At 38.1% G+C, this 16,275-nt stretch overlaps 1 protein-coding gene across 5 annotated transcripts in view; it reads left to right on the top strand.

The window, feature by feature from the left end:
- The window catches only part of LOC107588314 (testican-1-like), a 273,979-nt gene that overhangs the window by 159,855 nt on the left and 97,849 nt on the right, over positions 1-16,275 (top strand). For all 5 annotated transcript variants that reach the window (XM_016276361.1, XM_016276362.1, XM_016276363.1 and 2 more), the window contains one exon: positions 9,678-9,723. In XM_016276361.1, the coding sequence (XP_016131847.1) occupies positions 9,678-9,723 (46 nt within the window). The remainder of the gene's footprint in view (positions 1-9,677; positions 9,724-16,275) is intronic.

Below are 16,275 nucleotides of genomic sequence, written 5' to 3'. Positions count from 1 at the left end.
TCTGCTGTTATGCCAAGGACGTTTTTGCTCATGTGAAGAGGATGATCTTTTCCGTCTATATGCGAATGCGTGTAAAGTACAAGCCTAGTTTGCATGATAAATAATAGTTTAACATTCAAATACATTACGAATATGGAAACATTTGGATTTGTGCCGAATAAGATGTGAGCAATAAGCTCCAAATACATCTAGCCAAACCCACGCTCGCTCCGTCCTCGTACACGCACGCATGCACTGTCACGATCTAATGCACTGTAAATGCCGGCTTTTTAAAACCAAATAGGCCTACCGCAACGCAAAAATTCAAAATCTGACATTTTCCGGAACAGGATCCAGCAGGATCAAATTAAGTACTGGTCATAATACTCACATGATAATGTTTCATGTGAACAACAGTGTGTTTTGCTGCAGCAGCGCCGATGGAAGCGGTTCACTGACTGCGCAGCACAGCCACACGCACCACAGTTACGTCTGGGATCATTTTATTTTAAATGCCATAATGTCAGTTGAAAACATTGCAATTGTGTTTTAAAATACAACAACGAGCACCACAAAACCATTTAAAGAGGCGCGTTCAGCGGTCTCCGTGACGGGATAGGAAACAGTCAAAGTAAAATGATCTCAAACGAGCTCTCTTCATTTTATCAAATGATCATAATCACATCTATTCATTTTACAATCCTGCTACTAGCATTTTATTCAGACTAAATCCCTTTAAATTGGGTGAGAAAGCGGGGGGGGGGTTTTTTTAGTAACTTTTGCACATCCTGTCATGCATACAGCTGCATAGACGCATTTTGCAGCATTAAGGTTAACGATTAATCGATTAATTGATCATTAATTTAAACGACGATCGATCATGGAAATGACCGAAAATTGAAATCACTAATATATATATATATATACATATATATACAGTGGGTACGGAAAGTATTCAGACCCCCTTAAATTTTTCACTCTTTGTTATATTGCAGCCATTTGCTAAAATCATTTAAGTTCATTTTTTTTCCTCATTAATGTACACAGAGCACCCCATATTGACAGAAAAACACAGAATTGTTGACATTTTTGCAGATTTATTAAAAAAGAAAAACTGAAATATCACATGGTCCTAAGTATTCAGACCCTTTGCTGTGACACTCATATATTTAACTCAGGTGCTGTCTATTTCTTCTGATCATCCTTGAGATGGTTCTACACCTTCATTTGAGTCTAGCTGTGTTTGATTATACTGATTGGACTTGATTAGGAAAGCCACACACCTGTCTATATAAGACCTTACTGCTCACAGTGCATGTCAGAGCAAATGAGAATTATGAGGTCAAAGGAACTGCCTGAAGAGCTCAGAGACAGAATTGTGGCAAGGCACAGATCTGGCCAAGGTTACAAAAAAATTTCTGCTGCACTTAAGGTTCCCAAGAGCACAGTGGCCTCCATTCCTTAAATGGAAGACGTTTGGGATGACCAGAACCCTTCCTAGAGCTGGCTGTCCGGCCAAACTGAGCTATCGGGGGGGAAGAGCCTTGGTGAGAGAGGTAAAGAAGAACCCAAAGATCACTGTGGCTGAGCTCCAGAGATGCAGTCGGGAGATGGGGGAAAGTTGTAGAAAGTCAACCATCACTGCAGCCCTCCACCAGTCGGGGCTTTATGGCAGAGTGGCCCGACGGAAGCCTCTCCTCAGTGCAAGACACATGAAAGCCCGCATGGAGTTTGCTAAAAAACACCTGAATAAGATTCTCTGGTCTGATGAGACCAAGATATAACTTTTTGGCCTTAATTCTAAGCGGTATGTGTGGAGAAAACCAGGCACTGCTCATCACCTGTCCAATACAGTCCCAACAGTGAAGCATGGTGGTGGCAGCATCATGCTGTGGGGGTGTTTTTCAGCTGCAGGGACAGGACGACTGGTTGCTCTCGAGGGAAAGATGAATGCGGCCAAGTACAGGGATATCCTGGACGAAAACCTTCTCCAGAGTGCTCAGGACCTCAGATTGGGCCGAAGGTTTACCTTCCAACAAGTCAATGACCCTAAGCACACAGCTAAAATAATGAAGGAGTGGCTTCACAACAACTCTGTGACTGTTCTTGAATGGCCCAGCCAGGGCCCTGACTTAAACCCAATTGAGCATCTCTGGGGGGTCCTAAAAATGGCTGTCCACCAACGTTTACCATCCAACCTGACAGAACTGGAGAGGATCTGCAAGGAGGAATGGCAGAGGATCCCCAAATCCAGGTGTGAAAAACTTGTTGCATCTTTCCCAAAAAGACTCATGGCTGTATTAGATCAAAAGGGTGCTTCTACTAAATACTGAGCAAAGGGCCTGAATACTTAGGATCATGTGATATTTCAGTTTTTCTTTTTTAATAAATCTGCAAAAATGTCAACAATTCTGTGTTTTTCTGTCAATATGGTGTGCTGTGTGTACATTAATGAGGAAAAAAAATTAACTTAAATGATTTTAGCAAATGGCTGCAATATAACAAAGAGTGAAAAATTTAAGGGGGTCTGAATACTTTCTGTACCCACTCTATATATATATATATATATATATATATATATATATATATATATATATATAATGCCATTTAAAATTTTGGGGTAAGTAGATTTTTCTAAGCACAATATAGAAGGATCGAAATCTTTTTCTCTATATGCTAATTAAAACTCTAATCTGCTCAGTGGTTGTGAGGTAGTGCTGCATTTAAAACAGCATGTGGTGTGTGTGTCAGTGGGACTTTATCTATCAGCTTTAGTGTGTTTGTCTGCTCTGTCCTGCTGCCGTCCTCACTCAATATGACACTCACACACACACACACATGCACGCGGCCGTCTCTGAGTGTACAGCTGACCTGTCATGCCCGCGGGCTCTAAACTGTCACCGCAGAATAACATCAGAGAGCAGGAGCACGAGCGAGACAGTGAAAGGGACGAGTGAGCAAACAGGAAGTGAAAGGAAAGCAGAGGAACAAACACGCAGCCGGAGTCAGTTAGTCTCCCGTGAACTGTGAGACAGTTTCTGGCTTTCTCAAACACACTCCAGCCGCGCTGTCTGTCTGCGGGGCAAACATGAGACGGATAATCTGACAGCAGATAACCTCCAGCCTGCCCGCAACACTCATTTACCTAAACCACAGAGAGACAGAGGGGAAGATCAAATGAATCTGTGGACCGAATTCCTATCTGTGATAGTTATTTGTGCAGCAGGTGTTGTGTTGTCGTGTGTGGGTTACAGATAAACGCTCTCGCGCTCATCCGCATGCCGCTAAAACCTCTCTCACTAACTTTTTTGAAGCCACAATTAAAAAAATATGATATGCATATAGAGACAAAGAGAGAGAGAGAATCACATTAGAGAATTGCCTTAACTTGCAACATCATCCACTAACCGTATGTGTGAGACGGTTGTGAGATATAACACTGTGTGAGATATACACAATAGTGACTGACTTCATCTTCAACACTACATCTGTGGGTAGAGTTGTAAATTCTACAAGCTTCTTTTTGTCAAATAATCTGATTGCAAAGTGTGTTTGTAATGGAAGCTTGTTTCCGTAATGGAATGAAAACATAAAACTGAAAACTGACCTAATGTACATGCAGAAAAGGTTGGAATTGTTAGATCTAAACTCAGTATTACAACACAGAAGTCTGAATTATGAGATATAAACTCAAAATTACAATGGAAAAAGTCTTTTTTTTATATACATATAAACTCAGAATTATAAGAAAAAGTCAGAATTGTGAGATATAAATTCAGAATTGCAAAAGAAAGTCTGATTTGCAAGATATAAACTCATAATTTCAATGGAAAAAGTCTGAATTATGATTTACAAACTCAAAATTACAAGGAAGAAAGTCTTATTTTTAGATATAAACTCAGAATTACAATGAAAAAATCTGAATTGTGAGATATAAACTCAGAATTATGAGAAAACAAATTGTGAGATATAAATTCACAATTGCGAGAAAAAGTCTGTTTTGGGAGATATACTATAAACAGAATTACAAAAAAAGAAAAGGTCTGAATTGTGAGATATAAATTCAGAATTATAATGAAAAAGGTAAGATAAAAAGTTGCAGTTACCTTTTTTATTTTGTTGAGGATATAAGCTTCCATATTTTGTTCAACTTCATTTATAATAAATGACACTTGTTTCGATATTTTCATATCGATTGCAATGACATTCAAGCATTAAGTGTTGAAATGTTTTTGGAGATTGTATACTCAGACAGTATCTTGTGTTTGAAGGACACTGAATGTTGAAGGAGCAGGAACAATAACGTGGTCAGAATGTAAATGATTGATCAACTTGAAGTGCATTAGTGTTTTGATTTACTCAGCACACTCAAATCTACTTCAGATGTAATGCTTATATTAAAAGCCATGTTTTTCTCATTTTTAAAATAATGAGATTTTATCAGAACCTTTAGCATGTACCATGTGAGCGTTTTGTGACTAGACTTTCAAAACATATATTCCTAGTAAAGATGTGCAAACGTTTCCTACATTTAGTTGATAATAAAATATGTTGCTGAGTGTTTTTTTTCTCATAAATTTGTATAGAAATGAAAATATTTTTCATTAACTTTTTCAATATTTGTCACCTTAAGCTGATTTCCAGGGGTGTTTTTACCTTTATATGAGCAGTTTTTCCCAACCATATTAGATATATACATCATCTTTTATGTCAAATTCAAACAATTCAGTTTGAATAATAAGACAGTCAAATGAAATCAGTATCAACAAAATCCATTTTTTCACTGCAGAAGTGATACAGAAGCAGGATCTAATGTAGCACTGATACTGCAATTACAATTGCATGGATACTCCTATTAAATTTAAGTTTTATAAATAATATTTATAATATTAAAAGAGGAAATGAAATGATACTTCAAAACGAAATGATACTCTGAATATGAAACTAAAACCAACAGCAGGTGGCGGTGAGAAACATTTAATGAGTGAGTCATTTATTCAACTGATTTGTTCAAATGACTGATTCATTCAGAAACAAAGCAAGTGACTCTTTATGGATGAATCATTGATTTGTTCAAAAATGCTTATTCATTCAGTATCTAAACTTTGTTTTTTTCACTGCAGAAGTGATACAGAAGCAGGATCTAATGTAGCACTGATACTGCAATTACAATTGCATGGATACTCCTATTAAATTTAAGTTTTATAAATAATATTTATAATATTAAAAGAGGAAATGGTTCCTTCAAAACGAAATGATACTCTGAATATGAAACTAAAACCAACAGCAGGTGGCGGTGAGAAACATTTAATGAGTGAGTCATTTATTCAACTGATTTGTTCAAATGACTGATTCATTCAGAAACAAAGCAAGTGACTCTTTATGGATGAATCATTGATTTGTTCAAAAATGCTTATTCATTCAGTATCTAAACTTTGTTTGAAACTATTTTCATTGGTAAAATACAGCAAAAACAAACAATATCGTGTCTAAAATTCAACTCGCAATATTAACTTGTATATTGAACTTCAGTATCACATTATCAAAACAATATCATGTAGAAACTATATCCTTTTTTAATATATCATATAGATATTTCTATAAAAATTATTCAAAAACATTTTTTTTGCTAAATGAGTGCTATATAAAATAGCAAAACAAAAATTGCAATATAATTGATGATACATATTGCGCACCATTGATTCCTGATGCTGAATGTTCATTACTGTAAACACATTTCTGCTCGCTTTTACAAACTGTTTTAATCTTAACTTGTATTGAACCCGAAGCGTTCATTCAAAGACAACTCGCAAAGGTCATGATTTCCACAGAGAGAAGTTTCTCTGCTGTGGATAAAGGTTACAACAGCGATGTTCGATTGTGAGAGTTTGCGGGCTGGAGAAGGTCTGCTGGCTTCTGCTTCATCACGCAGATTTGCAGACTAAGGTTTTGTCATTCTGAGGGTAAAATGAGTTTCACATTCCCCTCAATTCCCCTTTGATTTGGAGCTATGAGCCCACAGACACATTTGGCCTAGTTTTGCTGAGACCACCGTAAACTTTGAGCAGAATTACAGCCTGGCTTTCGCTCACGGCCTGAGAGCCGTAGCTTATAGATGTTTACACCGGAATGATAGATGTCTTCTGTAGCTTACAAACAGATGTAACTTATTCTCACACAAGTTATTGTTTTTAATTACATTCTTTATTTAAATTAACCACATATTTTACACTAAAACATCAATCTGCTCGAAGCTAAAGAGCCCCTAATGAGAGTTTGATGTCAAAGATTTGTTTATCCAGCCCGTAGCGGCACCACTTTGGGAAAGGACTGTGTTAGCAATCGGATTTGAAAAACCCTTATAATGCAGCAGCCGTCGCTAATGTTGTGTGACTAGTCTGTCGCTGAGATGAAAATCAGATCTTGCACTCGCTGTCATTATTCCACTTCATAAAACAGTCAGAAGTTATGGGACCTGTGATTTGATTTATTTAATTTATTTTTTAATTATTACTTATTTTATTATTAAGTTTATATTACACCGCATGCATAATTATTAGGCACGTTGATATTCTGATCATATTGTTTTCCAAGCACATTTTACCAATTCCAAACCACATCAATCTTAATAACTACTATTAATTTTGTATTTAATCATTTATAAGTGATATATAATTGTCCATGGAGACCTGAAGTGAAAAACTCCTTATATTCAGGTGTGCAGTATTATTATGCATGTTTTCTTTTACAGACAAAATGAGCCAAAAAAGAGGTTTAACTCAGACTGAAAAGTCAAAAATGACTGCTCCTAAAGCTTGCTGCCAGATTCTGGAAGATAAATCCTTCAAACAGTGGTACAAGAGGATGTGGTGCTGGTCCTTCAAGAGTCACTCACAACTTATCTGTCGATGAAGCCTATTAAAAAATAGTCTTAATGTATTTCATAATACTTCAGCATGTTATTCTTATTAAGTAAGGGTCATTTTTTAGGATTTTTTTACCTAATCAAAGTCTCTGAGAACCTGACACCTTGTAATTCTGGAAACTCCAGGAAGGTTGCAGTTCTGGAAAATGGTGGCGCTGGAGACTAAATGTTTTCTGATGGTTTCTGATGTTTTCCAGGATCTGGCAGTACGTTTCAGGAGCAGTAATTTTAGACTTTTCATTCTGAGTTAAACCTCTTTTTTTGGCTCATTTCATCTGTAAAAGAAAACATGCCTAATAATTCTGCACACCTGAATATAAGGAGTTTTCACTCCCAGCCTTCATGGACAATTATATATCACTTATAAATGATTAAATACAAAATTAATAGTAGTTATTAAGATTGATGTGGTTTGGAATTGGTAAAATGTGCTTGGAAAAAAATATGATCAGAATATCAACGTGCCTAATAATTATGCATGCGATGTATACTTTTTGATAAGAGTTATCTGTCAAGTGTTATCATTATTTATTTAATTTATACAATTTATATAAATTAAAATATTTATATAAACAATTTTTGTTTTGTTTTATTATTAAATTAAATTTATTTTATTGATGGGTAAAATCAGTAGTTTATAAAAAGTTTATTATTATTATTACATTTATATTTATATTGTATTTTTTAACAGTGTTATCAGTCAAGTGTTAGTTATTATATTATTTAATGTATTGTATTATTAATTTTTTTTTTTTTTAATTTTTTTACTTTATACTGACCTTATTTTATTTTGTGTATTGTGACATTTTTGCATTTAGTATTAACCAAATGCATGCACTTTTTTATGGGTGGAATCAATAAGTTTTGATTTTATGAAATGCTGATGTGTGGCTAAGATCTGTCATATTCCCAAATGTTTAAGAGAGATGAGAAGAAAAATGGTTTAAATGCATTATCACCGCATTATCACCGTGCAGCACCTAAAGAGGCTTGGTAAATCAAATATGCTTGAGATACAGATAAAGGCTGCTGTAACGCATATAATTTAGCATTTTTATGTTGTACTTTTACAACTACAGTTCCTGGTAAAGTAATTTTGTCTAGTAATAGTGTTAAGAAGTTGTTTTTGGAAGCAACATTGCAGACACCAAAATAATCAAATTATAATTTTTTTTATCTATCCCTTGCGCACCTAGAAAATTAAAATTCTGCCATCTTTTATTCACACTCAGTTTGAGATTTTTTTTCCTCCATACTGTGGAAGCCAATGGCTACCATCAACTGTTTGATTACCAACATATTGGTTTTCAAAATATCTTCTTTTGTGTTCAACAGAAGAAATACAATTCATACAAGTTTGAAACAACTTGAGGGTGAGTAAATGATGATAGGATTTTCATTTTTGGGTGAACTATCACTTTAACTTTTTTGTTCTTTTGTAGCTACAGTAATTTCACTGTTTAGTAGTAGTTTGAGAAGTAGTTTTTTTGGAAGCAACATTGCAGACACCAAAATAAACTGATCTTTTAAAAAATTATATTTAAAGGGATAGCTCACCCAAAAAATGAAAATTCTGCCATGCTTTACTCACCCTCAATTTTAGAATTTAGTAACCAAACAGTTGAAGGTAGCCACTGACTTCCATAGTTTTTTCTGCTTCTCCACACTATGGAAGTCAATGGCTACCGTCAACTGTTTGGTTACCAACATTCTTCAAAAAAACTTCTTTTGTGTTCAACAGAAGAAAGAAATTCATATAGGTTTGAAACAATTGAGGGTGAGTAAATGATGACAGAATTTTCATTTTTGGGTGATCCATCACTTATTTTAGTGAAAGTGAAGTGACGTGTGGCCAAGTATTTAACCCATCGAAGTGAACATACACACCCGGAGCAGTGGGTAGCAGTTGGGGGTTCAGTGCCTTGCTCAAGGGTCTCACCTCAGTCGTGGTATGGTGGAAGAGAGCGCTGGTTATTCACTCCCCCCACCTACAATCCCTGCCGTACCTGAGACTCGAACCCACAACCTTCAGGTTACAAGTCCGACTCTCTATCCATTAGGCCATGACTGCCCCCTTTTATTTTATTTTAAAAAAATGTTATCTTGTAGTTTTGAAACTACAGTAATTTCACTGTTTAGTAGTAGTTTGTGAATCAGTTTTTCCCAAGTAAATTTACACCAAAATAATTAGATTTGATATTTTTACATTTTTATTTAATTAATTTTTTTAATCATCTTTGTTTTGTATTGCTTGAGATGCAGGAAAAAGTAGAATTTGTTTTTCTTTTTAACTTCTGCAACTTTGTGAATATACTTTAAAACCGCTGTTTCTGGTCAAGAAAATTCACTGTTTAGTAGTAGTTTTTTAAAGCAATATTGCGGACACCAAAATAATCAAATATATCTGGGTGAACATTTAACCACTAAAAACTGAAAAGCAGCAGACACCACTGACTGGTTCACATCCAAAAAAATAGCGTGGGAAAAGAGCCCTGCGATAGAAGGAGAATGACTTGAGTTTACCTCAATCATTGAAGCGAATGCCTCCGCAGACAGTCCATTTACTATACAGCTTTCATTAAAAACATCAGCAAACAGTCTGTCTGTACACTTATCTCAGTGTCAGACCAGAAGTCATCATCTCTGTCTTATTTCACACTGTCCTTCAATCATAAAGCTATTTTCTTCTTTCTGAAAGTCGTGACGGTAGCCTAGAAGCTCGACTTGTGTCTGTCTGAGGATTTTAAATGTGTGCCATTGTGTATTTCTGTAGGACGATTACTTCAGAGCCTGGAATCCCAACAAAGCACAAGACCAAGGTAAGAAGATTCAGCAGAAATGTGTGTTTCTTGTTCACAACTATTTTCTCTGTGGTTTTTATCCATTTATCCACCTGACCCTGTAGTCTCGCCTCTATCTCGCTCTTCTAACCATCCTTTCTGCTTCATACCTGCTGTATCTCTACCTAGATTAATCATAAAAAAAACTCCAATCAAGTGCTGGAATCTCCATTTCAGTGTATCGATCCTCGTCTCTGCTTTAGACATGAATCAATACAGCGAGCCAGAAACACACACACATAGCTAAATGAAGACATATCATAGACGTCTATTGTTTTTATAGAAAGATCATTACAATTATCTTTTACAATTATCTTCAACCCAAATCCTAAGACAAAATGTGTGTATTTCATTCATGAATGGTTTTTGTGATTGAGGGCTTTAGATTTAGCTCACTTCTTGAGACCGGAGAGCAATTTGTGCTCAAAATATACCCCCCACACACAGCATTCATTAAAAAGGATGCAAATCTAACACATTAGAAATGTTTTTTTCTGAATCATCAGGGAAATAAAAAAGCTCAAATGAGCAGAATTAGCTTTCTAAATCATTTTAGTGGTCAGTTTCTGTTCTGTTTCTGTTGGTGTACCTGTAGTGATAATTCATTGTGCACAATCACAATGTTTTTACCTAATTTCAAAACATTCAGTCAAGCCTCCCCTAGTGAAAAAAAAAATAAATGCATTTGAAATACGTGTATTTTATGCTAAGTATACTACAAATACATTTTCATATTTATGTACTTAATAAAATGCCATGCAATTGTACTTTTAGTATACTAAACTGGTATACTTAAAGTCTGCTAAATTGGAACAACTTATTTTGTACTTAATGCACTTTAATTGTGCAGAAGTAGTGCTGAGGTCCAATTAAAAATATACTGAAGTATATTTGATTGTGCTAAAGTGGAACTATAGCAAGTATACTTCAGATACACTTTTAATATTTAGCATTTAAAGACCAATATTATTCAAAGATCATACAGTCCTCATCAAAAGTGACATTAAAACACATTTTAGACTTAGGGCCCTATTTTAACAATCTAAGCGCATGGTCTAAAGCACATGGCGCAGGTGCACTTAGGGCGTGTCCGAATCCACTTTTGCTAGTTTAACGACGGGAAAACGGTCGGCGCGCATGGTCTAAACGGGTTGTCCCGTTACGTTACTCTCTTAATGAGTAATTGGCGTTTTTTGGGCGTAACGTGTAATAAACCAATCAGGGTCTCATCTCCCATCCCCCATAAAAGCCAGTTGCGCTCACGCCATGGCGAGTTTGCTATTTACATGGCGGAATGTAATTTTTCATATTTAAAAATGTGTGTGCTGCTGTGCGTCCCTGTGTGTGTAATAAGCAAAGTGTACGCGTGTTGTGCACCTGCCTATAGGCACATATTACTAACGCGCTCTTTAAATAACAAAGAAAAAATATTGACTTTAGACCAGGTTTGAGTTGGTCTATGGCGCAGTCTATTTTCAGTTGCCTCAAAATAACAACGCGCCAACAATGCGCCTGAACACACCTCTTTTTTAGACCAGTACGCCCATGGGCGCAAATGCATTTGCTATTTAAACAACGTGGCGCAGGACTGGCAAATGAGAACTGCGTCGGGCTGAAACTAGCAAAAACACTTTCGCCGCGCCTTGCGCCGCATTACGCCAGGTGTGTGATAGGGCCCTCCATATTAAAAATGTGCATTGTGCACAAGTAGTATACTGAATAAAATTTAATTATAATTTTTATATCAGTAAGGGCCAGTTTTACTAAACAGGGCAAATTAGGGTGAGAGTGCAATTCCTAAACAGCGCAGCTGGGCGTGGAAATTTCTGTGGGTGATTTACTAACAATGCGCAAATTAAACAACACAGACGCAATACAACAATACAATTACAACAACACAACGCAATACAATATATTGCGAACAACGCAATATATCAAGCGTAACGCAAATTAGCGTAGTCGCAAATAAACAATAAAGAAATAAATAAGCCACAGTACGTTGAAAAAAAACAAAAAGTGAAGGGTTGCAACAGTTTTGATAGAGCTGGTATTGCATGACTCCTAATTAAAAATAACATGGCTTGGCAAACGATATGTTTAGATAATGTGTTCTTTCCAAATAAATGAATACGTGTGGAAAAATCCTCTCCCTTCTACCATGCACTCTCTGTTCTCTGCTGTGCCTTCTCCTAGCAACAAATTGCATCCATTTCAAGGTGCAAAAATTTACGACATGCTTTTCTGGGGCGTTAAATAATGGTGCAAATGCCAGTAATTTGACGAGCATAAACGTTAGTAAAATGCGTTGCGTGATTCATTTGAATACTCTCCTCCCATAAATTTTGTATCTGAAGGGGATACGCCTAGAAATGCATTTTCAATAAGGTCAGGCGCAAAAATGACTGTCCAAGCCTTTTCTGTGCTAATTCGTCACTGCGCGTCTTTAGTAAAACCTGACAGTACTATTTGAATGCCAAAAGACGGTTTGCGCTGGCGCAAGCTGTTAGTAAAACTGGCCCTAAGTCTCAAGTTATCTGTCAGTAAATATGTTAATAGATTTGAACTATACTTAGTATGAAATAAATGTATTTTAAATACATTTCTTTTTTACTAGGGTCAGCATGTGCAAATACATGTTTGAATGACTCAGTTGAATGAATTAATTAATAGCTGTAATCATGATATGTAAAAAAAAATTTTTTGTTTGTTCACTAAATATTTTTTGCGCAACAAAAGTATCTGCAAGTTTAAAATAATTAAATTTAAGACTTTTTAATGCAAATTAATATAAAAAAGAAATGTGAATTGTAAATATTTTGAGCCTTGTAAAGGGTTTTAGGACCTCCTGAATGGAGGTAGAGTAGAAACACATGTTCAGAATGATCAGATGAGCAGATGTAGAGCAGTGTTTTCATCTGCTGCTGCTGTGGATCCTATCATAGACACACAACGTTTATGTTTCATCTCATGAGTCACATTTACTATATCTGCTTCAGAGCTAATATCACTAAACAATCTCCTGTATCAATACAGCAACAATGCTGCCAACTTCAGCTCCAGTCTCGTCAATGTACTGTATATCTACTGGATCTATTTTTATACAATTATTCAAATATGTGTGTGTGTGTGTGCACGCATTTATTTCAGCAAAAATACAGTAAAAACTAATACTAGGAAATAGTATTACAGTTTAAAAGAACAGTTTTTATGTGAATATATTTTAAAATGTTATTTATTCCTGTGATGCAAAGAAAACATTTTCAGCAGAAATCGTTCTAATAAGCCTCTGGCTTGCTTAGTTGGGGACACTTCATTTCCAGCGATATCTTTGACATGATTGCAAAGATATTATTTAAACTGAGCTGGATGTTGACATCACTGAATTCAATGATGAACTGTCTTTAACTGAAAAATTTGTTTACTATTGTCATTTTGCATTATTGACACTATTTTCCTAATTAATGCTGTTCAGTTGCTTTGACACAATCTGTATTGTTAAAAGCGCTATATAAATAAAGGTGACTTGACTTGACTTAATATGCTGATCAGTGTTATATTAGTATCATGCACTTTTTTTATGGGCGGAATCAATAAGTTTTGACTTTATGAAATAGTGTATGCTGATGTATGGCTTAGATCTGTCATATTTTCAAATGTTTAAGAGAGACAAGAAGAAAAATGGTTAGTTTACAGGGCGAATGAAACGTGAGATGTACGGATCCAAATTTCAAGCGTTATTTCAAGGCGTGGTCAGAAACAGGCATGGGTCAGACAATGGCAAACTGGTATGTAGAAGACAAGGGAAGAGCAGTCCAGTAAACAAGCAAGGGTCAATCGACGGCGAGCGTAACCCAACAGGGTAAGACTAGAGGGATAAATCCTGGTACACAGGCAAAGATCAGAACATGAGAAAACAGACAAGGCAAGCCTCAGAAAAGGCTAGGAAAACTAAGCAGGCTCCATAAGGTAGCAAAACAGGGATATACGCTAAACAATACTCGGCGACTAGAGCAGGATCAGAGTGAGTGTTATATAGTGTGAAGGCAAAGGGTAATTCCAAAACAGGCTATAAACTTCAGGGCAGAGATCAGACAAAACGAGATAACAGGCAAGGATCAAGACACGGGTAAACAGATTAAGAACAAGGCAGTACTAAATGAAGGAATTTAGAATGGCTCCGTAAAGTAGCTATCACACGATGAGCGATAAGTGCTAAAACAATACTCGGCGACTAGAGCAGGATCAGAGTGAGTGTTATATAGTGTGTATTATTGGATGCAGGTGAGTGCGCAATCAGTGCAGTGGAGCATGGGAGATGTAGTCCAGAGTGATGTGTGACAGTCTATGTGGAGTGAGTGTCAATATGGTAAGAGAGCGACCTCTTGTGTTCATTGGATGAAAGTCCATGGACCGGATTCGTGACAGAGCCCCCTCCCAAGGAGCAGCTTCCAGAAGCTCCAAACATTACACAAACCAGGAGGGCGGTGGAGCGGATGTGGAACCGGGGGAGGGATGGTGGGCCAGGTCCATGTGGAGATGGATGACCCTGGGATTGAGTCAGAACTGGCGAAGCAGAGAACCACGACGGGACCGGCAGAACAGAAGAGTTCAAAGATCCCCACGGCGGAGCAGAAGACCACCAGAGCAGAACAGAAGACCCCCACGATGGAGCAGAAGACCACCATGGCAGAGCAGAAGACCTCCACAATGGAGCAGACACCAATGGCAGAGACTGGAACCTGGGGAAAACTGAGACACAGGAAACAGACAGTGCATTTATGGTCTCAACGACCGAGGCAGGGAACACAAACAGTTCATCACTATTCTCCCAGGTGACCACTGAACGGACAGACAGTTCATAACCCAGCTCACTGATAGAAGCTGAACAGGTAAATATTTCCAAATATCGCTCACAGACTGAAACAGAACAGGAAGATGGTTCACAAACAGGCTCACACATAGACACTGAACAGCCAGACAGATCATAAATGGGCTCAAAGACTAGAATGGGCAAGGCGGAAGGTTCAACAGACACATTTGGGAAAACAGAACAAGCAGAGAGTTCATGAATGATATCTATGGCATTGATGGGGTTAATGGGACAGATATGGAGTGCATTTTCTGTCTCTGGGCTCATGACAGGCAGGGTTAAGGATTCAAAGGGGGGTTTTTGAGCAGTGACAGACAGGGCTAAAAGTTCAGTGTTGGTCTCTTTGAGGGTGGCTGGAAAGACGGACCTTTCATTAGTGGCCTCTTTGGTGATGACCGACAAGGCTGGCAGTTCAGACACATTAGGGGAAACAGAACAAGCAGAGAGTTCATGTATGTTATCGATGGCAGTGATGGGGTTAACGGGACAGATATGGTGTGCATTTATAATTTCTGGGCTCATGACAGGCAGGGTTAAGGATTCAAAGGATTTTAAGGCAATTCAATACTGGGTACATTGGAAAAGGCTGATTGGATTGTGACTGAACAGACAGATCATTCATTAGTGGCTTTTTTGGCGATGACAGACAAGACTGATAGTTCAAAGACAGCCCTTTTGGCTGGGTCGGGACAGGACAATAATTCATCATTGGCCTCCATGGCCAGTTCAGAACAAGGCAAGAGTTCACAGACGGCCTCCATAGCCGTGACAGGCAGGCAGAGAGATAACATACGGCCTCCATAGCCATGACAGGACAGGCTGAGAGCTCACAGATGGCCTCCATAGCTGTGACAGGACAGGCTGAGAGCTCACAGATGGCCTCCATAGCCTTGACAGGACAGGAAGTGAGTTCACAGATGGCCTCCATAGCTGTGACAGGACAGGCTGAGAGCTCACAGATGGCCTCCATAGCCTTGACAGGACAGGAAGTGAGTTCACAGATGGCCTCCATAGCTGTGACAGGACAGGAAGTGAGTTCACTAATGGATACCACTGACACCTCTGGAGGTTCTGCAGCAGTTGCCGCCACCTCTGGAGGTTCTACGGCAGTAACATCAGGAAACAGGGAGAAGTCAGTAACAGTCTCTTCGATCGCAACACGACAGGCTGGGAGTGCATCGCTGGGCGCCACCACCACGCAAGGAGCTGAAGCGAGTGCCTCCACCTCGGGAGGTTCTGTGGTGGTGTATGCAGCCCAAACACACCATAAAGTGATCCACATCAAGGGAAGCGCATCAGACAGGGGAATCAGTTCAGGAACAGTAGGGCTAGAGTGAGTGGGTTTATGGGATACCAGCTGCGCGTGCAGACACCAGCGGTGCATCCCTCACACTGGATACCAGACTGGGATACCGAATGACTGACCTTGATAATCTGAGTGCAACAGACAGGACGTGACAAGACTCTGGATGATAAGCTGTGATGTGACGGGACTCTGGGCGAACAGCTGGGATGTGACGTGGCTCTGGATGAACAGCTGAGACGTGATGAGGCTCTGGCAGATCAGTTGAGATGTGACGAGGCTCTGGCAGATCAGTTGAGACGTGACCGGACTCGTGAAGATTAACCGTGACTTGACCGGACTCGTGAAGATTAACCGT

The sequence above is a fragment of the Sinocyclocheilus grahami genome, unplaced genomic scaffold (genome assembly GCF_001515645.1).
Source record: "Sinocyclocheilus grahami isolate Dianchi unplaced genomic scaffold, SAMN03320097.WGS_v1.1 scaffold102.1, whole genome shotgun sequence".
NCBI lineage: Eukaryota > Metazoa > Chordata > Actinopteri > Cypriniformes > Cyprinidae > Sinocyclocheilus > Sinocyclocheilus grahami.
Note: the sequence above shows the minus strand (reverse complement) of the source record. Positions and strands in the feature narration are given on the sequence as shown.